We start from the raw sequence: 24164 nt of genomic DNA, 5'->3' as shown, positions 1-24164 counted from the left end.
CCTCGCGACTGGATGCATTTCTGTGGATTTGGCCCCTTTTTCAGGAGCACAGAAGACGACAGAATATCGCTCGTTGGATTCTTGTCGTTTGCAAGGTCCAGCACCCTTGTGAGGGGACTTTTTAGACTGGAATCGTGCCTCTGGAGATCCAGTAGGATGCCAACGAAGTTTCAGCAAGGTTCGGAAGACTGTGCACCGCACAATGGCTCGAGGTCCCAGGGTATTGCAGCCCTGCAAGGTAGCAGCATGGCCTGGGATGGCTCAAAATGCAGGTGTCTTGAGTCTAGTGGGTCTCACCAGGCTCTGGGTTGTTGTTTTCGGAGTCCCCAGGTCAATTGGACGGAAAGGCTACAGCAAGCTCTGGCTACACAGCAGGCTCTCCAGTTGCTGGAAATCGTTTGAGCTGCAAATTCTTAATCTTCCTCTTCGGTTTTGGTTCCAGTGGTCTACTACCTCTTCAGCTTCCAGGATCGGACTCTTATGTAGAAACCCAGCCAATCAAAAAGCCTTAAAACATTCAAACTTGGGGTTGAGGGGGGGTTGGCAATCCTTTCAGGACAGCCAGCCTGCCAGTTTGAACTGGAATCTCGCACTCTGGCTGGAAGACAAAGGGCTGCAGAGTTTGACTCCTCCCTCGCCTCCTGCCTTCACAGACACTATGGAGCCTGGGTGTGAAGTCCACAGTTCTCCTGCCAAAAATAAAAATCACACAAAGGAATCTCCTGCCCTGGAGGTCGGGGGAAGGAACAAGAAAGAACAAGGAACACCAAAATGGAATAAAAACAAGACGGGGGCCATTTTGGTAAAATGAGCGCCCATAGGTGCCTTTACCACAGCTGTGCAAAGAGCCCACGGTAAAAAGGTGCACCAAATTAATAAAAATGTTCACTGCCACTAGCTATTAAAAGGTAGGTTTGTCCTTGTAACATAAATGTTACTGAGTATCTCCCTTCTAATTTTAAATGTATCTCCCCAGCACTCCACATAAGGTGGAGGTGCTGGTCTCACTTAATAAAATGTAAAGGGGATCCAAAGATCCTTTCTACCCATGGGAACTGTAGTTCTTGCAAGGTTAGCCTGAGAAAGTTAAAAGGGGAGCCCCTAGGGCAACCCAGCAACAATAGGCACTTATTGACGAAACATTGTCGAAGAGGATAACTTTTAAAAGACCCTATGGAGAGTCTTAAAAATGACACCCATAAAAAGAGTAAAATAATCTGAGTGTGGGGAAAAAGTTGCCAGTCGCAGAGGTATAAGGAAACATAATCCACCAGTAAAAGCAAAAAGTTCTGGGGTTGACACAGGTCAGGAAGATTTATAATTACTATGAAAATCTTACCTAACAGGTTAACCGACGACCGGCTACATCATGTGGAATTTGAAAAAGTATATTTTGTACCCTCTGATTAGAGGGGAAGACTAGAGCGTCCTCTGTCTGAATTAGAGCACCAAGAATCTTTTTTTACTTGGCTTGGATCGAGATTTGATTTTTTTCTTGTTGATTGAGAAGTCTAGTGTGAAAAGTAGGTCGATTGTCTCTTTGGTATTTTGTTGACACACTCGAGGTGTCTTTCCTGTAATTAGCAGTCATGAAGATAAGGGTACACTAGAATTGACTGTCTGCGCAGATGAGCTGACGCCACTGCAAGGACCTTGGTGAATACCCTTGGAGCTGAGGATATGCCGAAGGGAAGCACCCTGAACTGGTAATGAGTCATTCCGACTTTGAACCAGAGATATTTTCTGTGTGCTGGCATTATTGAAATATAAACAGTATGCATCTTTCATATCCAATGTTGCCCTGCAATCCCCCCGTTTTAGGCGTGGGATAACTTCCTGAAGTGTTGTCATACAAAGCTTTTGAGGTTTGACATATGCGTTTGCTGGATGCAGATCTAACACAGGGCGCATAGTTAAATCTTTTAGCGGGGACATGGAAGTATGATGAATATCCTTGTTTACCTCTTGAGGAGGGACCAGTTCTATTGCTTCTTTTTGCAGAAGAGCCTAGTCTTCTAAAATGCTCTGTGTTCTTGCAACATTTTCCGTTGTTTGGGTAGATGGTAGTGAGGTTTTGTGAGAAAGTCTTATGGAGTTCCCTTTGGAGACGGGGAAGAGTACCCACTTGTCTGAAGTGATTCCCTCCCATGCGTGGCCAAATTGTGAGATGCGACGCCTAATGGGGAAACATGGGAGGGAGCCTGAATCGGATTGTCACTGCTTTTGGGCAGCGGAGCTCTTAGAGGCTGAAGTCCTAGTACGACATCTGCCACATCTGAAACCCCTCTGATAACTGAATTGAAAGGGGGTTGACTGTGTAGTGTTTGAGTACCAAGGGGACGAAGAACCTTGGTTGAAGGCAGACTGTTGTGCAAGGATATTCGAGTCCCCGAAAAAAAACAGCATGTGTGAAAAATACCCCGCTGAACAATGGGTTTGTTTGAAATTTATTCCAAGGATTTTAGTGCTTAGTGCTCCTTTTTAGCAGTTTCGAAGGCGTCATCCACCACCTTTACAAACACATTAGCCTCAATGGGTAAGGTGGCCCGAGTTTCAAGTTTAAAGCCCGACTGCAGCAACAAAGAATGGCACTTTATTAATGTGCCCTCTACCACAACCCTACCAGCAGTATCAGCTGCATCTAAATTACATTTAATATTAGCAACTTATTTACCTTCAGTTATTGTTATTAAAATTTGAGAGCACAGGGGTTCTGGGACTGAGTCTAGCTGTGATTGAACATTTTCCCAAAGCGCTCTGTTGTAGCTAAAAAGAAGGGTAGTATTGTTGGCAATACACACCTGATAAGCATCTGAAATAGACACTTTTTCCCCCAGTGCAAACCATTTTCTGTGCTCCTTTTCTGGTGGTGCTTCCGCAGAAGCTAAATGGGGTCTCACCAGGAAATAGGACTTAAGGTGAAGAATTTCTCCATTTGGGGATTAACCGCTCTAGTATGTGAAGGGGTTACTAATGAAGGCGGAATTCTTTTAGTGACGGATTGAAGCAGTGGAACAAACTGCCCAATAGACGTTTTTTCTTCTAACATTTCATCTACAAAATCTAAATCTTGGGGGTTATCCTGTGTTTGGATCTTGAAATGATCTGCTGCCTTTTTAATCAGCTACAGGCTATAATATTTCTTCAGGATCACGTGTAAGTTCTTAAAGCAAAGCTTCTGATAAAGGTGATAAGGCCCCAGTGTAGTGAGTGTTTATCAGCAACGTTTGCATGTGCACTGAAGTTTTGGTTTGTGAGTGGATTGAGCGTAGGAGACTGCTTCGAGCCAGAGGCACCAGAAGCGTGCGTGTCTCCCGTAGGCCCATGTTTCAACAACTTTGTCGTTGAATGGCTGGGGGGTTGTGTGTTTAGCATGTTTGTGAGCATCCCCATGTTGTTTATGTTTGTGTGTGGTCTCCATCGCAGGACCCGCCGGCCTGCCTGCCTTCCAGGGGGAGGAGATGAGGGGGCTGGGACTCAGAATTCTGCTAATCCCAGGTCATCTTCAGCGTCACTGTGGGCTGAAATCTCCCTGTTCCTCTTCGGTGCTCATGGGCATGTGCCACCCAATGCTTAGGGGATTGATCTTTTAAGGTTTTTGGTTGAAAAAGCTGGAAGGCTGCACAGCGTTTTTCACAATGACCTCTCAGGTGGCAGCGATTGCCCACCCGGTAAGTGTGTTTCCAAGGATGTGTGTGGCAGGAAGGATACAATTTAAATGGAGTATTTTCCATGACAAATGGACAAGGAGTAGAAACGTAGGAAGTAGGAACATGCGACCGACCACTATGGCGGCAAAAAACATTTGAAGGGATCTTGATGCGTGAAGCATCATGGGTACAACATACATCACACTCGAGAACATGCACAGTCCACACCCCTTATCGAACTTTGAATACAAGTCATGCAATACTCTGCACCTACTACTAGATGTCGGCATATGCAAAGCATGTGATTCTAAGCAGATCCACAAGCCTCCAAAAAATGTATCATTGCCAATGTGGGAAGGGATTTAATATTCACATTATGCTCTTTTCTTGCTTGGCCCTATGCCTGGGGTCTTCCTTTGACCATACTCTGATCAGCAATCAGAAATATGTTGTGTAGCAGCAAGCAAATCGAACATCAACAGGTTATGACATTGCAGTTGGAGATTGTGCAACGTCTTATGAGAACCTTAATTGCCAGTGCTGTCCGAGGATACACTTTATGTACTGTCAGTGACATTTTGCATATAATACAGTATCATTCTACACTATTGCATGGTTCTCGTAAACATCTCTGCCCTCGCAAATCTAAATATGAATCAGGCGTTTGTTTTCCGAGAACTTTTTTTCAAATCAAACCAAGTCACCAACTGAATATATTATGATTTTATATCAGCGTCCTTGTATTGTTTTCCACAAAGGAATATATCAAGGACAAGTAAGGCCGTGTTACTATTTGCCAGATAAAGCAACTTGGAAAAATATCAGAAAATATAAGTTTGGCACATCACTCTTTGGATGATCATTTTGTTGTCATGTTTTTTATTGAGCTTCAGGCAATCCCACAACTTTGTCCTCTTCCTCTATGGAGCATGAGGAAAGAGATTATTACTCCGTTTTCATGGATATGTTCCAGTGGTTTAGATGCGGTTGTCCTGATCATTTGCATTATTCATTTATCCATTCACTTTTGTTCAGATTCGCATTCCAAACATGATTTTTACCTGCATCATTTTCTCGTCGGTCAACTTCATCGTAGACGTCCATTGCCAACTCTTCAAAAAGATGGTTGCTCAACTGTAACAGGAAAGACAGTCAATGGTCAACTTGCAGTTGGCTTCACAGGGATCAAAGTGCAGTATTTCCAAATTGGATCATGGTGAAGTCTGACAGGGATCAAAGTATTCATCTTTACTGGATCACAAGGTTGTCATTTTGAACAGAAATGACTTGCAAAGTAACAAAGCAGAGAGGTCGTCCTTCGGTAAGGTGCCTTTACAAAAATAGCAATGAATGAGGAGGACCAGTTGATGAAGGGGCAAGAGTGGGAACATATATTATTCATCAAGACAGTAAAAACAAACATTTATGATATTAAGAGCCTAATGCTGATATTTACATAATCAAAATTTGCATAGAGTAGTCCTGAGGGCATACAGTGGGTTGGGTAAGGTGGCCAGTTTGAATAGGGACGTGAGCATGTGGGGATTCTTCCATCGCTAGACGAAGGGATGAGTTAGCATAGATTTGAAGAGATCCACTGTCAATTGCTTTGATGGCACAGGAAAGAGCATGCTAGTGAAGTGGGGCAAAGAGGGAGGAGCGGAAGTTAGTGCAGGGTGGGTGGCTCATAGGCAGGTTGCAGAGAGACAGAGCAGCAAGTTACAGGAGAAGAACAAAGTGAGCTGCAGGCCACGATATAGTGGGGAAATTGCATAGTTGGCTTTAAAGACTAGTAGCAGTGGGTAGTGTTGGTTTTGTATCTGGGTAGGATGAAAAGTCTGCACGTTGCGAAGTTGATAACTTTATTGATGAGCAAAGGAGTGGAGGGGAAGATCGAGAAGGTAGGCTCAAGCAAGATGGGGGAATTTCTGTAATGTTTGGGGGTTGATTCTGGCTGTGGTGGCAGTGGCCTGGTGAAGCGAACAAAGAAACTCAGAGTAATGAGTCATGGGTGAGGGGTGCAGAGGTTGGTGCGCATGAGAAGGGAGAGTGCCCAGTTACAAGTTGGCCTTGTAGGTGGGAGAAAAGCCAAGTAGTGCCTGAGGAGTTGAGCATGAGCATGTGTACAGCCACACAGTGGCGGATGGTGGTTAGAAGGTTGATAATGTTTTCAAAGATAACTGGAGTGAGGCAGAGTAAGAGAAGATCTGAATATAGTTAGCAAAGATGTAAGAGTTCAGGCCAAAAGAGGATATAGGTTTTCTAAAGGAAGGTGGTGTAAAGAGGAAATAATAGTGGCCTTTGGACTGAACTTTGAGAAACATTGACAGGAAGGGGTTTCAGGGAGGAAATGCTGGAGTTCCATGAGACGAAAAAGCAGTTGGGGTGATAGGAGAACAACCACTCAAGTGTGGCGGGTTTGATGCCAAGGAGGGAGGGATGATTCAGTGTCAAAGGTTGCAGCCAGGTCTCGAAGAATAAGGATAAAGAGAGGTGGGAGTGGTGGACAGTGGAAGCACTGGTGAGAGCAGACTTGGTAGAGGGTTTTGTCCCTGAAACCAGATTGTGAGGGGGTGTAATTATAGTATGTGTGAACCTCAAGATAGTGGACTATCTGGTTAAAGACAATGCTCAAGGATTTTAGAGTGGTGGTGTAGAGGACAGGTCTGTTGAATATGAAGTTATTGTTGGTCAAAACAAGGTTTATTTAGGCGAGGTAAAACTGGGGCCGGTTATCAGGCAGGGAAGATGCCAGTTGAGGTTAAATAGGCACAGCGATGCGTGGAGGGAAAAACTACAAGTTTGAGGTGGAAATGCATCAACTCGAATGCAGCAGATGTTGGTAGAGCGAACGATGGGTAGTAGTTCTGTAGGGGGCGGATGAGGAGAAATAGGATAGAAAGGCGAGCATGGAAGGGATAGGTTGAGAAAAGGAGGGCTGAGGAGAGAAAAGTGTGGACAATGCATCATGTATTTTGATGATTTTAGAGCTGAAGTAGCAAGCAAAGATATCAGTGGACAGAGAGGAGGATCGAGAGAGTCTTAGTGGGGTGGGGGAATACATGGCCTGAAGGGTCAACGATAGTTTGCATGGGGTAAACAGAGAGGAAATGAGATTACTTTAATAGGTGGATTTAGCAGCAACAGGGGTGGCAAGGATCAGTAGGATGTCTTTGTGGGCTGAGAGGAGAGCCGAGTAGCAGGAAAGAATACCTTTGCCCCAGCGTAACAAAGTGCATGGTTGCTCCTCAGTAGCTAGATGGCTGTTAGGCAAGATTGTGTGCAGTACCCTTTGGGAGACTACAGCAACAATGACCTCCTGCCAATAGGGAAGCCAACCTTTGGTATAAGGCTGTACTACACAGGTTGGTAGAGTGGCTGAGCAGCCAGGTTAATCTCAAGAGGGGTCAATGTGAGCTGTAAGGTTGCAACACAGAGTTTCACAGTGAGTTATTCAAATAAACACTTATACTCAAAGTTTTTTTATTAAACAATTATTCATTTAACAGTCAGTTTTATAAGCCTTCTTCAGAAGAGAGCAAAACATGTAACATTTAGAGTATACTTCAAAACACACTGTTTCTCTAAATCCGATGATACCCATTGGGGATGGCACACAGACACTTCCTACACCCTCAAGTGACTTAAATAGCTAGGACACTGTGGACATTGATTTATCACTGGTACATTTAGAGCAATACTGACATTGGTGCAAAAGAGTAGATATAGGAATAAAACAAAGGTTAACAAATAATTCAAACTGGTTAAGTACTTTTTAAACCCTCCAATGCAAAGTAAATTAACCCTTTCCTGGAGGAAAGGCAAAAGCACAAAGTCAGAGGTAGAGGTAGATGAGTCTCTCAGGGAGCCAGGACAGTCCATGTTAGTTGAACAAAGTCTAGGGGAGCTGAAGGTCTTCTTGCAGGTAAGTAAAAGTCAGGCACAATGTTTTTGGAAAAGTTTGTAGAAATAAGATTAAAGGGCCACAAGCTGTGAGGCTTATGAGGGGCAAAGCTGCAAGCAACTCTGCAAAGGCAACCAAGACAAGTCTCAACTGAGTACAAGTAAGGCTACACAACAAGAGGTAAGTCCTCTTAGTTTTACGGTACCTTTGGTTAGAAGAAATGGTTCCAGCTGGCTTCTGTTCCCTTGTCGCTCTGCAGATCCTGTTGTTCCTGTGCCTCAGTCGTAGGGACAAGAGGGAGGACTTCTGGGGACTCCTGCAACACAATGGGAAGGTCGGCAGCAGCAAAGGTCAAACTTCAATTCAGCTGCACTTTGCAGTTTCAGCTCCTCGCGTCTCAGCAAATAGCGACACTGCGGACTGGATACCACTCTAGACTTTCCTTGCATCTGTGATCCAGCACTCTGTTGAGGTGGTTCAGGCTTGGTCAGTCCTGCTTCAAGTGAGTCCGGAGGATGTTCCTGAGGCTCAGGTCCGACTTAAAAGTGATGCACTTTATCTGGTGTTCCTCTCCCTGGCACTTCCGTAGCAGCAGCAGAAGTACAGCCAGCTCCGAGAGGATGTCCAGACAAGTTCACTTTGGAGTTGATTGGTCCCACCATTCCAAGGGGAGAAGTCGTCCTTGCAGCGGTTCTCTAGTCGAGGCGAATTCTGAGCTTTAGCACAGCAGCAAGGCTTCACCGGGCAAACCAATGGTCCAGGAGTTGCAGCAGGCATCTCTTCCAAGTTCATCTTCGGATTCCTTCGTCCAGTGGTCGACTCTGCCTTCCAAGCCAAAAAGCCTCACCTTTTATGCAGGTTTCTCCCATTCATTCCAGCCTAGCTGTCAATCACACAGCAGGGTGGCTATCCTCCAAGGACATCCAGCCAGCCAATCACCTTTGGGTGCATTCCTGTAACCAAGGGGATTAAGCACAGGGAGTTTCAGGCACCTCCCTCACTTCCTGCCCCTGCCAGACACGCTGGAGCCAGAGGTGGGCTTCGCTCGTGAATCCCGCCAAAGACAAGGCGAACAAAGGGACCAAACCGGGATTGGCGCGCAGAGTTAATCTCAAGAAGGACCTTTCCAGCAAGAAATAGCGAAAAAAACAAGACCGGGGCCATTTTTGCAAAATGGGCACCCATGGGTGCTTTATTGCAGCTGCGAACGCAGCCCACGGTAAAAACTCAGAATGGTAGTAAAATGAAAACCACTGCCGCCAGCCATTAAGAGTAGACAGGTTAACATAAAAATGCTACATGAGAAAGTAGGCAAAGGGGATATAACCACTCCACCATCCTATGGTAAAATAGTGTGTGCTTGGTCTAGAAAATTACAAAATGTAAGTAAAGTAAGTTTCACTTCACTGCCCTTGGAAGCAGTAGTTTTACCAAGAGAAGGTATTTAAACATTTGGGAAATCTAAGAAACTTCAGTGTGTCACTGCACTGAAGGTGCTTTGTGTCACAATGTAAAGATGATGCCTATGAAGTTTGTCAGACTCCAAAGTCAAAAGAAACCCAGTTTGAATCACACAAGAAAATGAGTGGGAAAAGGATTCTCACTCTCTCTAGGTTAGAAATTAAAAGTCCTTAGGTCGAGCAAAGAGGTGAGGGTCTCTAAGGTAGAACGGAATTAGCACATTTCTGAGAATTCTCCCCAACAGCTGTTTATTTTATTGGTTATTTGTAAGGCCCCTATACCACAAATCGTGTTTCAAAAGACCACAAGACAAAAAGGGGGTGGGGGAGAGAGGGGGTATGGGGGGACAAGGGAGAAAGCTACAATAATGATCCTACTAGGCTTTGTGATATTCGGATCATGCAAGTGCAGAAGTGCGAGGGAGGGTGTCCGGGAAGTGCTGACTGCGCAAAAAAGCGAAGTGCTAAGTGGAGATTCATTGTTGTGGGTGTGGGAGAATATTGATCATTAAAGGGGGTGAGCAGAGTTTAATTCAATTGAGGAGGGCGTTAGAAACATTTTTTTGTGTGCAACTTCTCCCCACTGACTTCAATGAGATGCCCAGAATGTCTGCTATGGATTGGGACAGACTAATCTTTTGTGGGGTTGGTGGGGAGCCTGGGTGTTTCTGGACTGAGGGAGCTGGCTGTCCCCTATGAGGAGTGCTGGCTGTCCCTATTGGTCAGCCCTTACATGTCTGAATGGTGATGGTGCAGATACTTACTATTGGTGGGCTGGGGTACCCTCCCCCACACACCCATTTACTTGAAATTAGAGTATGTAGAGAGGATCTGGTGCCATTTCTCAGAGTTTACCATGGAATCCAAGTATGCAAAGCTGAAGGAACACCACAAAAACACTGATTGACCAATGATTCATTCATCTTTGTCAAGGACAAGGACTGCTCTGTGAAGCCTTGCCTTTTTAAATTGATTGGTGAGAACTAAACCGGGTGTCTCCATCCATTGGACTGATGGCGGCAAAGCAGTCTGAAGTCCTGCTTGCTTGCGTTTGGTCTGCATCCTTCTGGAGCTGGACTGCCTTGTTGAAAGGACACCTTGTCACAGGACTTGAAACTTCATGGGTGTCTTTCCCTACACTGCAAATTCCTCCTTTCCTCAATGCTATCGTTCGTTGCAGAGAAAGGCCTACCTGGGAAAGTCGTCAGACGCCTATGAGCCTGCTGACTTTGTCTGGGGTCACAACTACTGCAGCTGTTCCCGGGGTGTCCTACTGCCTTGTGGCAATACAAATGACAGCCTTCTCCACAACCAGGGGTCCCTGCTGATGCCAGAGAAGACTGCCAGAAGAAGCCCAAAACTCGCAACCTGCAACCCACTGCTGCAGAGTCTTCTGGTCAGCTCAGATGTTACCAATGATTCGGTCTCCTGGTTATCCAAGACAGCACCTACCCGGTGAGCTGGTTACCCCGATTCCATGCGGACCTGTCTCACTGAGGGCCAGTTGACCCGCTCTGGATTTGATACCGCAAGCGATTTGCCTGCGCTGCATTTTGGACGCGGCGTGCGCACAGTCTAATGCAGCGCAGGTGCCTGGACACAGGGTACCTTGGTCACACTGTACGGCCCGGGCCCCGATTTTCCCCCCATCTCTCCTCCCCTTTTGAGGACCTGAATTCGAGCCCAACTATTTACTCTTGGTTTACCAGGGGCTTACCTACCCCTCCACTACTGAAATCCCTGTACTGTCTGTGGAACGCTGAGGTCTGAATTGCATTAGGACCCTTCCCCAGAGTGACGTGTGGTTGGCAGCATAATTGATTGGGACTGTGCCCACTTAGTTGGGGCCTGAGGAAGCGGTTTGCAGTAATTGGACATCGTGAATTTCTTTTGACGTGTGGAAACTCTAAGGTGCCGTCGGCAGCCCTGATTAAGAGCTCTGGTTCTTTGGATTTTGTCATACCCACGGTGGAGGTGGTGTCGGAAGAACCACCCAGCCTTGTGTGCCCGAGTTCTATATGCCTGCGGTGCATTTACTTACCTACATTGACTGTTGCCTTTCACAATGTCGGGGCAAACCAACCATCATGGCGTAATTTGCAGGCCAAAACAAACATCGCAAGACCTCCCAGATAGTGGATACTGCGCAAAAGGAGTTGCGTACCCCTACAAAAGACTCTAGTGAAGACCAAGTGCTCGCTGCAATAGCTGCCTTACAAACCTCGCTGGAGACGATAATAGACTATGTTAAAATAGACATCCAATTAATCAGGCAAGATGTTAGACAATTGGCGGACAGAGTCCCGACTGCTGAATCAGGGCTGAAGGAGACTTGTAATCACCAATGACCTTGTGACACGGGTTAAAGAACGGGAAAGGAGAAACACCACCCTAGAGCTACGTGTGGACGCTGCTGAAGGCGGGTCCCGGAGAAACAATGTGTGCTGGGCCTTTCTGAAGGGGCGGAAGGCCTGGATCCGACATCGTCCATTGAAAACATGTTGCTGCAGGAGATTGGGACTGGTAAGCTGTCGCAAGGCTTTGCTGTCAAATGGGCCCACAGGTCACTAAAGAAGCCTTCACCCGGATCCCACCCTCGGCCGGTTATCGCTAGAATCCTGAACTTTCGAGATAGGGAAGTGATCCTGAGATACTCCAAGGAAGGTGGCGAAATTCAGAGAGACATTTCCAGGATTGCTATATACCCGGACTATACACCTGGGTCCAAAGAGACAGACATTTCGTTGCAGACCAAGGTGAGACTCAGACAACTGGGCCTCAAATATACGCTCATATATCCCGCCAGACTCAAGATTATCCACACTGGCAGGTCGCACTTCCTTGACAATGCTGCTGCAGCAACCATGTGGTTGACATAACTTGGCCAGCGGGGACCAAGCTGGTACTTGATCGAATGTGTGATTTTATTATTTCTGATTGTAGAACCTCCGGTGCGCTACTCTGAGTGCACCACATCAGGTAGCACTGTAATTGCCGTAAGCTGCCTTTGATGGTTGTATTACCAGTGGGGGCAATCTCCAGCCGCCTGCTGCGGATATTAGTTGCCTGCTCTGAGTTAATAATGGCGGCCTACCTGTTGCTAGACTCCACCACCTGGTACTCAGTGGCCATATTTGGCCTTAGTAGTACAGGAAGGTCTGAGCAAATTGCTACTGCTGGGCAGTGTTCTATAGTTTGTTAACATAACGAAAATAACAGTGTTTATTCCAAGCATTTCAGCTTGTATGGTAGTGGTTAGGTGATTGATCTGAAAGGGTGAGTTTATGTGCTGTTTGCGGTTGTGCGGATGCCTGGGTGGTTTTGCCATTTATGCGGGTGTCACGTATGTATGCCGAGCCAGGTAGGCGGGGCTGGGGGGGGGGGGGGAGGAGGGGAAGAGGTACTCTTGCAAAGCTTGCGCTGGTTACCTCGTATCATCACCATGAGCCCCATAAGAATATTGACATGGAATGTACACTAGTTGGGCTCTTACCTTTGGAGGAACAGGGTGAAATCATATTTGAAATGTAAAAAGATATCTATAGCATTAATTCAGGAAACCCACCTGCTGCCTGATGAACAAGAGGCAGAAGTGTCCCATTGGGGTGGCACGGGCTATGGCGCTGCATACTCAGAATTATCATTTCTGTGCAAATTCCCTTCTACCTTAGAGACCCCGAGCTCTTTTGCTGGACTTTAGGACACTTTCATGTTAACCCTGGAGTGAGTGAAACCTTTTCACCCTCATCTGTTTTGACCCGATTTGGATTACGTGTTTCACTGTTTATGGAGTTTGTACTCCATAGGCATCTACTTTTTGTATGGCGACAACAGCACCTTCAGTGCAGTGTCACTGAGAAGTCCTTTGGATTTCTCTTAAGGTTTAAATACATTTTCCTGGGTGTTCTACTGTTCCCAAGAATAGTGAAGTGAAATTGACTTTACTTACCGTTTCTCTTTGTAGGTCCAGCACACACCATCTTATGTGGAGTGCTTGGAGGTTACCTAGTCGCCCCTTAGCCTACATTCTCAAGTAACATTTTTAAGTTACCCTCACTACTTTAAATGGCTGGTGGCAGTGTTTATTTCTTCCTACCATTGTGCTTTTCTACCGCAGGCTGAACCCTCAGCTGCAGTACAGCACCCATGGGTGACCAGTTTGTCAAAATGCCCCCCCCAACTTCTTTATTTGCTATTTTCTGTTTGTGAGGTCTTTCTTGGGTTTTACTCTGTCGAAACAGACGCAAGCCCTTTGTTTGTCCTGCCTTTGGTGGGCTTCAGCCCTGCCGCCTGCCTCTGGCTCGTGTGTGTCTGCAAGGACAGGATGTGAGGGAGGGTCCATAAACTCCCCAGTCATTTGTAACCAGTCCTTTTCTTTCAGGACAGCCACCCTGTGATTGACAGCCTAGGCTGTGCATGAATGGGAAAGACCTGTTAAAAGGTGAGGGTTTTGGGATTAGAGGAAGAGTGGACCACTGGGAGAAACACCCGAAGAAACCGCGAACGAAACTTGCTGCATCCTCCAGGACCTTTGAATTGTCCGGTGAAGCCCTGCTGCGGTGCTACTCCTTTTTCAATTTGACAGAGAAGCTCTGTAAGGGACGACTTCTTCCCTTGCGTTAGTGGGACAACCTAAGGTCTAAGGACGCTCCAGAAGCAGGATGACCACATCTTGAGTACCCTCACCCGAGTGCAGGGCCCAAAGAGTGAAGAAAGCCCAACTGGTATCCGAGATCTGCGACGGTGCGGTTTGCTAAGCGCTGAAACCGCAAACTGCTGCTGAACAGAAAAGAGCCGTAGCTGCCGTTGACCTCCCAAGTACCGCCACAGGAGCCCTCCAGACATCCTCCTTCTTGTCCCACAACTAAGGTTCAGGATAAAGGGTCTGCAGCGCTGTAGCAAGAAAGAATCCAGCTGGACCACTCTTCAAACCAGAGGTACTGTTTAGGTTTGGGGTACTTACCTCATTGCCACTTGGGTGTGCGCTTTTCTCAGTTGGGAATTGCATTGGCTTACCTTTAGAGTTGAGTCCAACTCTTTCTTATCACAGGCTTGTGACCCTACAGGTGATTTTTTACAAACTCTCTAACTTTGTGGAAGTGTTTGATTCTAAAAAGTGCCTCAGCTCGATAGATTATTTCCAATTGACTTTGGCTGTCCTGGCTCCCTGAAGACTCTTCTAGCCCATGGACTTTGATATCTGTCCTTCATAGGTGGTACACCTTGTTTTAGACTGTTACTGCTGGCAAAGGCTTGTCTAGATTTAATTGGCCTCAAAATTACTGAGAACCTGTTTAACCTTTTCCTTACCCAACATTTCCTTTCTGCAAACTCAGAATCCGCAAAGTAAAACTAGTGTGATACATAAATGCCATTACTGTCCTTCTGAATGAAGTCACCTCAGGGTGCAGGAATTGCATAGGAAGCATTTCCAAAGAGTATCCACTACCTTGCTCTTATTCTGAAAAGCGATTTTAAAGTATATTTACAGTGTTACATGAGTTGCCTTTTTAAAGAACGCTTATTTAAAAATGTATGTTTATTCAATAAATAACTGAAAACTTGAGTGTAAGTGTTACTTGGCTACTTGTATTTACGGATATCATGTGTACAGCTCACGTGGATCCCTCTTGCGATAGGTCTGGCTGCTCAGTCACACTACCAACTTGTGCAGTAGAGACCTATACCAAAAGGTGGGTTACCTAATACCAAGCAGATAAGTGTTGTGTAGTCTCACACAGTGTGACTGCATCAATTCTTACCAACATGCTAGGGGAGTGCTTACATGGATCGATGGTTTGTTGCCATTCCAGCTGTTAGAGGTTGACAGTGAGAGACAGTACTTGATCTTGCAGGGCTATATGGATCACATATAGGTTTGCATTGTTTCCAAATCATGGTATCCCATGGGCACACATTGCTTACCCAGGTTACAACTCAATGCAAGTGTTTTTATGTGGGGTGGTGATTTTAACTGTCAGATACACTACATTGGACAGGTCCTCCCCACCAGACAGGGGTCCATCACCAGCAACAGTTGCCCTGAACACAGCACTGACCAACTTACATTTGGTGGACGCCTGGGCGGGAATTACATCTGGAGGCTAGGAGTTACTCCTTTTATTCCTCCCCCCACAATCCATACACCAGGATTGATAATTTTTTTGTTGGCTCAGGCTAACTGGACCAACTTTGCAGCACTGAATATATGGAACGTTCGTTATCGGACCACTCCCCGCTGGTAATTGCATGGAACGGTTGAAGCCCTAGACCCAAATCCCTATGTGGCGCATGCCTATTGGTGCCTTGACTGAAAATCTTTAAGGGAGAGTTCCAGCCCTCACTATCTGAATTCTTTAGTCATAATGTAGGGAGTGTGGAGGAGTGGAGCACAATTTGGGAGACCAGGAAGGTGGTCACTAGAGGAGAGGCTATAACCAGGGCTGGGGGCATTCCCCGGAAATTACAGCAAGGTCTGGAGATTATAGAAGCCATTAGAACGCAGTGTTCAGGCCTGCGGTTGGATGAACAATGATTGGTGGGAGCCCGATCCCGCTGCCTAGAGGCGTGGAAGAGGTTATCGAAGTGTGACTACACCACACGAATGAAAAACCCAGGAGACTTATCATGGCTATGCAAGCGAGAATATCCTAGAACCCTGACCACACTTCTCTGGTCCCAGCTTGCCATTAATGACATCTTCTCTATATACTGCACCCAGAATGAACAGGTGCCCCCAAGGGAGGTGACTGACAATATTTCCCGTATCTTGCTCCCGAAGCTTGCTGATACCAAACAGACCCTCTTAGATCAGCTTATCACAGTGGAGGAACTGAACCAGGCAATCCCCTCCCTCTCCTCTGGTAAAACGCCTGGGAGCAATGGTCTCCCAGAGTTCTATAAAACATACAGCTCTACTTTAAACCTGGTGCTGTTGAAAGTTTTTGAGGAGGCCTATGCTAAAAGTGAACTCCGTCAGTATGGGGGAATATTGGTAATAGCGATACCTAAACATGGGAAACTAATTGATTGATGCGACTCATACTGCCCCCTGGCAATGCTGAATTATGACATTAAAATACTTACCACAGAACTTGCGAGAGGACTCTGCAGGATCGCTGACTTAATACATACAGCCCAGACTGGGTTTGTGCCGAGACATAGTACCACCCCGAAACTCTGCAGGCTACAGCATGTTATTGAACAAACCAATCCCCACCAGAAACACTGTGTTGTGGTGTCCCTTGATGCAATTAAAGCTTTTGACTCCCTGTATTGGCAATGGCTGTTTTGCGGTCTTGCAGAGCTTCGGGATGGGAGTTTTAGTCGCTGAGTGACGGCGCTGTACTCTTCTCCAATGATCAGGGTGAAATCAGGAAGACAAATATCTGTAGCATGGAACATACAATGTGGGATCTGTCAAGGGTGCCTGCTGTCTCATCATGCTATATATCTTGGCTCTCCAGCCCCAGGCAGCATACCTGCGCCAAGAGTACTTGGACGTGAGCATTATGATAGGTGGTACCAAGAACTTAGTGTCGTTATATGCTGATGACGTCCTGCTCTATTTGTGCGAACCACAACATAATCTACCAATAGTCCTCCATGTACTGGATAATTTTGCAACACTCTCTGGGATCACTTTTAATAAGCGCAAGTCCTGTCTTTTCCCCCTGGCTGGCCTTCGTGAGATGGAAGCGAGTTCCTTACCAGACTTTGGGCTTGCATGGGAGGTGTACTCCTTTAGATACTTGGGCAATCAAGTCCTGCATACATAAGAGGATGCACATGCCCATAACAATGAGGGTGCTGATGGGTGTTAAAAGGTCCATGTCCTTCTGGTGCAGATTACCGCTTTCACCCATGGGCAGAGTTGTAAAAATGATAGTTCTTCCTAGATTCCTGTATTATTTTACATATGTCCATTACTACATTAATGCTTACTTTTGCGTCCTTGATACATAGCTCAGATTTTATCTGGGGCCTAAATCGCCACAGGCTAGCCTACACAGTGCTATGTTTGTCCCAAAAAGTCAGCAGAGCGCAGCTATCAAAACGGAAACTTTATTACTTTGCTGCCCAACTGAGCTTTGCATCAAAATGATTATCAGATGATATCACATCTGAAACGCTGTTTCAACAATTGGTGGCCCCATCTCGCCTTAACGAAACATTGACTTGGGCAGGAAGAGCTAGCCCAGGGCCCTAAAGCTGCTACGGATACGCTGTCCCTACTCACCTAACGTCCCGATGGTGGCTAATGTGTGTAAAAACCGGGATGACCGCAATGTTGCAAGGCGCTGAGAGGAATGGGGCGTCTCTACGTGGGGGGATATGTACGGAAATAGGAGGTTCAGTGACCTAGATGGCCTAACCCAGCAAACAGGCCTGCCCAAAGGGCAATTTCTTTAATACATGAAGGTGGTAGATGTGGCAAAACGTATGTGGAATGAGTGGCCTGCTGAACCGAAGGGGACTGCACTGATGGTGTTAATATATGCGCTGGAAGACGGCTGGAAGTCGGTAACTAGATTATACAGCTGCTTGCTAAAGGGGTCTATCCACCGGAATCTGAAGCGGAGGGCACGCTGGGAGCTAGATGAGGGCACTGTAATTACTGACCAGGAATGGGATGATAAAATGTATCCCGAAATGCTAGATTTAAACTAATACAAATAAATGTACTCATGAGTGGGATTGGTTGGGCCACTGAGAATATATCGGAATACCTTGACTCCATTCTGAAACCAAGGGCCAGCCTTTTGTATTCATATTTACTTAGTATAGGGAATTTTGGCATGAACGCCATCTTTAAGAATGAGAACCTAAATAACATTTTTGTTATACCGATACCTGATATCACACTTACTTGATTACAGATTCTGTTTTGGGGATCTTACCCCGTTACTACTACAGTGACAATAGTCTTTTGGATTGGTCTCATACTACTACGGGTAAGCATAATCATTTCGTACAGTTTTGGGCAATACGCTGACCGTTCGCCTATATTGGCTTAATTACCATCAACTTTAATAATCACTAACTTTCCGTTTTTTTCTCCTTTGTGTTGTCTCTCTACTGTTCTGTTTCGTTGGTTGATTTTTGAAACAATGTACATATTTGATGTGTTTTTCTATACCCTTGCATCCTCCCTTTAACCAACCCTTGTTTTTCTGTCTTTTTATCAATACTTTGATGTGATAATCTGTATTGTGGCATTATGGAATAATTCCTTTAACCTCACCACTGCGTTTATGCTGATATCACGCCTTTCTGTAAATTAAATTTTATTTAATTATGGTAAACAATATCACATACATATGGTGATTTGCTGTGCAATACTATGTAGCCCAGATTTGAAAAAGGCTTAGCATAGCCGAAACATGTTATGGTTTATGGGCTTTTTTCGTTTTTGAATGTGTGACAATGCAACACAATTAAACAAACATATTTTGATGCCGCTGAGTCCTGGAATGAGTTTTCCTAAAGTCCCACTTGGAAGTAAGACTTTAGTAAGCTATACCAGTGGTTTGTAGATCCCCGAACTCTTAGTATCAGTCTGTAATACTCAAGGACCTTGGAAAAGTGGCAGAGCAGGCAGAATAATCTTAAGAGGAAGATGTGAGCGGTAGGTTAAGCACACTGAACCTATCTAGTAATGTACATAAAAAAAACAAATGTATATTAAAATATAGATTATATTTACACATGTCACTGTTCAATACTTTGCACAATAAACCAACACAGATAGGTATACTTTACAATACTTTCAAAAGTCCACTTAGTTGGTAGTTGACTAACATGCGCAATTGTTACAGGAGTTTGACAGGTCTACATTACTATCAGTAATAACGCACAACCACAAATTAATACAGTAATTGCATTTAGTCAGCATACACATAAGAGTGATTTCTGGGAAGGAAAACAGATGGTTAGTGTTATCCTAGCCGAGCTTCAGGTTCTAGAGGCGGTTTCCCTGCACAGCAAGTCTTTCAAAGTCCAAAAACGCAACCCTAGTTAAAAGGCAGTTCGGAGAGGCTTAAAGTCTTGAAAAGCAGCAGAAGTCAAATGTTCCTGTGGATACTTTTTAGTCTCTATGAAAAAAGATACATGAAGACTTAACCAACGTTGGAGATTCTGTTAAAGGACTCACTAAAGGGACACAAGCAGTGGCTTGAGTGGGAGTTAAGAGGAGGTTGCGCTGAACACCTCTACGTGCACTCCAACTCTCTGGAGCGACTTTCTGGAATAAGGCAAGCAATACCTTTTTCCCCCACAGTACCTTGGGTTTGAAGAAAATGTTTGTGGTAGATGCTCTGCGATGTTGAAGCTGTGGATCCGACCTCTGGATTCCTTGGCAGGAAAATGGACGGGATCTCAGCAGCAGTCTCAAGAGAGGACATCTGGCGCAGCTTTCAGCAACTTCTCTGGTCACTGTGCGGTTTTTGGCACCTTTTCTGCAGCACCAACAAAGTACGCGATGCGCCCGGTCAATCTTCTTCGGTTCCTGCAACCCACAATCTGATGAGGGTGTCTGGTCAAGTTGCACTGAGTCTCTGGAGTGCCTTTGGAGGGCTCAGCAAAGATTTGCAATGGATTAGGCTATTTCCAGGACAATGCACTCGAAATGGATAGCAGGCCTCATGGTGTTGGGGTTCGGCAGCTTTGGAAACTCACAGGACCTCGTGACATGGCTCAAATAAAAATTAAGTCTTGAGACTGGTTGTTCCCACCCCAATGGGAAGGATTCGCCCTCTTCAGAGTTTCTCTGTCGCACAGAAAAGGGGGTCAGTAAAGCAGTGGTGGCTTCACAGTGATGCAAAGAGTCTGCAGACGTCTCTGGTCGTCGTCTTTTTCGTTTACTTCAGCTTCCAATGGTTGACTTGCTTTTCACTCCAAGAGCCTCATCTTTTATACAGTTTCAGCACTCACTCCTCTGCAATCTTCCTCAGAAGTTTACAGAAAGGGTGTTTGGCTGTCCAAGCAAGACAGCCAAACCCCCAGTGGGAGCCGGCCCCATTCAGGCACTCTGGCAGACAAAGGACAGGGGGGGTGGGAAACTCCTCCCCCATTTCCTGGCTGCCCAGACACTCTGGAGCCTAGGCAGTGACACCCAAGGGTTCCTGCCAAAGGCAACACACGAACAGCCCTCCCCCTCCCAGAATGGTGGAAGAAGGGCTAACAAAGAACCACGCTAGTAAAGGCGAAAAAAGAAGGGAGGCCCAAAGTTGGTAATTGGGTGCCCCTATTGTGCATTGCTGTGACTATGGACATAGCCTGCGGTAGAAAGAAAATCACACAATAGTGGGGAAAACGCGTCCACTGCCACCAGCCATTACTAGGAGATTGTCTCTGACTAGAAAGTCACAGGAGCAGAGAGAAGGGCGATACTAGGTATCCCTTTGGCACTTCACATAAGGTGGTGTGTGCCAATCTCTCAGACTATAAAGTTTTTGGAGAGATACTAAATATCTTAAGAACTGTAGTTACACTCTAGGATATTGAAAAGAATCTCAAAGGAGGCCCTTAAGGCTCCCCAGCAACATTGCTCATAAGGAGCTGTGTGCTGCAATAGTAAATTACAGATGCATTTAAGAGTTATGGTGGAAAATAGACTCCATAGGACAGGTAAAAATACAAAGAACAGAGTTCCAAAAGACAGCCCATAAGAATGAATGTGTGAAAAAGGCTCCATTCATTCAGGATTTCAGAAAAAAGATCCAGAAGTCCAGCAAAAATTGCTGGCGGTCTCAGTAGGAGAGGGGATGAAGCATAAAAATGATCAATCTCCCAACACATACGATGTGTTGATATATCTACAACAGGATCTATAGAAGAACTGCATGTTTTGCACACTTGGTAATAGTGGTTCACAGTTGTTTGTATCCAACAAGGTGAAGGTGACACTTAAGCCCATTGCACTTTACATTGGTTTTAGTATATGCGTGTTTAATGTATTGACATATTTTATGTTGTCTTGGTTTTATGGAACTATACCGTCATGATAAATCGAAGGGTGGAACTGCTGTTTTGTTTTTATTGACTGATCATTACATTTTCTATTGAAATGAAATTCTAAGGGTAATATAATTGGTTAACTCTTCTTATACTAGCAGTCCAGGTAGAACCAGCAAGAAAACTGCCAAGACCATTCTTGTGATATTAGAATAGGTTACCATTAAAAATCTGTAGAGGGAGTACGTTAAATAACATCTGGCCTTTAGTTCCTACCGACGAGAGGCTGGCTTAGACAGTAGATGTTACCGAGGTGAGGTATAGCATCCACACTAACCGTATGTGTTAGGGAAGCCTGGGCTAGGGTGGCGGTAGCCCAAGGGAGGTTGAGGGTCCAGGCAGAAATGGCTCTCAGCCAATCATGATCCACCTGCAGTCTCTAGAGTCCAAACACCCATTTTAAAGTTCTGTCAACACAAATCCTTGAACTAACTGTTGGGGTTCTAAAGGCTATCCATAACAGCATGTACGTCTGCATTTTACCACAATGACATTTAAAATATCAATACTGCAAAAAGTTATTTGCCTGCCCTTTGGCTATATTATTGCACTCAGCAGGCCGGCTATTCCATATAAAGCAAGCCCTTTCCCGGGACAAAGCAGCAGTATGCACTTCAAGCCAGATTTGGGGACTGGGAATGTCTTGTCCCAGTCCACGTACTAGCCGGTGCATTTAGGTTGCTGGCATATGCAGTGGCTGGAGACTGTCCATGATCGGCCAACCCCTGCCAGTTTGAATGGTGCACATCCTCACTATTGGTGAGCTCATGGGCGAAACAGGCTCACATTTTGGATAAAACGGGGAACTCCTGCAGCCATTCTTTAGATCTTTGGAGCCAGGATCCCTTCGAAGAGGAACATCTTGCTGAAGATCATTATTGCAGCCAACAAGCGTTACCAGCAGCAAAGTCCCAGCGAAGCCCTGCTCCTTTGTTCCGCTCTTCTGAAGGCCTCCATTAATACTTCAACTTCTTGACTGGTAGGAACAACCAGATGCAGCCTCTGCTCAAGAATCCTGTCTTGGAAGCAGTCCGATGTGTCTTAGGATCACCCACTGCACTGACCAGCTCCCTCCTTAGCTCCTTCATTGCATCAGTCGCAGACCAGAGTCTGGACTTGGGACTTTATCAGACTCAGCCTGTGAGAAAAAAGGTCTCTCCCTGCAGTTGCAGCTCTCTAGAGCAAAGAGGGTCCTGGCAGGACCAGCTTCCTTGTCTCTGCCACAAGGGTCAATTTAAGCCCCCTCTTTGCAGTGTTCTGGTGGTCCACAGAGGGCCTCAGCATTGTGGTGGTCTTCTCATAGTGTTGGGGTCATCCAGCTGTCCAGTCACAGGAACATTCTCACCAGAGCGAGCAACTTCCCACGAGCAAGAACCAATCCGGACACTAATAGGGGGCCTTTGCACCAGCCCCCCATAGTCACCCATCATTGGAACCAACATGCGAAGTAGGTGGGCCTGCCGAATTTAGAAACCTCAATTGTAATTTCTGAAGTAATCAGAGTAAAGTGGATGAGTTTACATACCTGTTTCTACCCCCAGCAGCTTCCGTGGTATTTAAACAAGCATGAAGCCCTAACCCTACCCCAACCCTTGCCTCGTCGTGATGGGTGGAGTTCTGACTAAGGATTCCATCCTGCGCTTCCCCTAAAGTGTTGAGCTTGAGAGAGGAACCCTAAAGAACTCTGTTTCAAAAAGCCAAGAACAGAGCAAACAGGCACCTACATGTTGGCTTTTGGAGAAACAAGGCGACTGAGAAGAAAGCAAATACTGTGTGTGAAGGGCTGTCAAGGCAGCAATGTCTTGGGGGAGGAGGACAGGTTACAGCAATAGCCATCACTGAAAGTCCGGGGTGCAATAAAAGTGGTTAGTAAAATTGAGTTTTTTTTGCAGAGGGTTTTACATTCCAGGTACCCAAGGTAATGTCAGTCAGGCGAGGGGAAGAGGTAGTTGGGAGAATAGAGGATGGGAAAGGAGTAGGTTAAACAAGAGTGGAGAGCAAATTGTAGGATGGGTTGTCGCTTGGGAGGAGGGTGAAGGATAAAGGGAGGAGAAGAGGGAAGAGTGGGGTTAGGAGAATGGGGAGACAAGGGAAGTACCGGTGGAGGGAGAGAGGAAGGAGGAGGGTATTTGGGGTAAGGAAAGGAGAGAAAAGACATTATGACGGTTACCAGACATTTGGTCGAAAAAAATTGGTCGTCCAGACAAATGGTCGAACCAATTTGGTCGAAAACCAAATGGTCGAATTTTTTATTTTTTTATTTTTACCCCCTTTTTTTGTGGGGGGTCCCTCCCCCCCAACCCCCTTTTTTTCTAAAAACCCATTTTTGTAAAAAACGAAAACCCGAAAAATATATAATTAAAAAAAAAAATTCGACCATTTGGTTTTCGACCAAATTGCGTCGACCAAATGTCATTCGACCAGTTTTAGGTCGACCAAATGTCTGGACACCTATGGCGGTCACGTAGGATTGACAAGAGCATGGTAGTCAAGGGGACATTTGCCTAAGTGGGATCACGGTTTATCACAGGACATATGGAACTGAGATTAGTCTCATCTATACAACTGCTGAGAAAGGGACCACATTCCAAACATCAGCTGTTCATTCAAAGGTAAATGGACTATAGTAAGGTCAGGGGGAAAGGAAAGGACTGTGACCATAACACGTTATATTATTAAAGATAATGGCAGTGATCCATGGGGTTATGGGCAAAGATTCAGAGATCACAGCACTTTTCTTTCCCAGTGGGAAATGTGTTCCTAATGTCTTAGCAGTAGAAAGAGGAAGCAGGCAATGACACAGGGCTTGCTGCATGATTGCCTACATTAATACAAGCAACAGACATGCAGGCACTCTGGGGCCTTGGTTTGAATAAACGTGAAAGAAAACAGAGCCATTGCTTACCGCTTGCAACTTCTTCTTGGCAGCTTTTGCAAGCTCTGAAAGGTCCAAACTGTGCGAAAAGAACATATTAAAGAAGTTGCTGAGAAACTATGCAATGAAACATCACAACTATTCATACACTTCAGTTAGCATGAAAAAATATTTCTTGGCAGAGCAGGAAGTGGGCAAGTTACCGTAGAAAGCACTGTTTGTATATCAAGACCTAGCTCATCTAAACATCCAACATGCAA

At 45.6% G+C, this 24164-nt stretch overlaps 1 protein-coding gene across 11 annotated transcripts in view; it reads right to left on the bottom strand.

The window, feature by feature from the left end:
• Positions 1-24164, bottom strand: part of GIT1 (GIT ArfGAP 1) — a 583248-nt gene that overhangs the window by 287993 nt on the left and 271091 nt on the right. For all 11 annotated transcript variants that reach the window (XM_069615265.1, XM_069615266.1, XM_069615270.1 and 8 more), the window contains 2 exons: positions 23935-23983; positions 4712-4784 (listed from right to left, as the gene is read on the bottom strand). In XM_069615265.1, coding sequence (XP_069471366.1) covers positions 4712-4784; positions 23935-23983 — 122 coding nt within the window. The remainder of the gene's footprint in view (positions 1-4711; positions 4785-23934; positions 23984-24164) is intronic.

The sequence above is a fragment of the Ambystoma mexicanum genome, chromosome 9, assembly GCF_040938575.1.
Source record: "Ambystoma mexicanum isolate Mex_15411 chromosome 9, UKY_AmexF1_1, whole genome shotgun sequence".
Taxonomy (NCBI): Eukaryota; Metazoa; Chordata; class Amphibia; order Caudata; family Ambystomatidae; genus Ambystoma; species Ambystoma mexicanum.
Note: the sequence above shows the minus strand (reverse complement) of the source record. Positions and strands in the feature narration are given on the sequence as shown.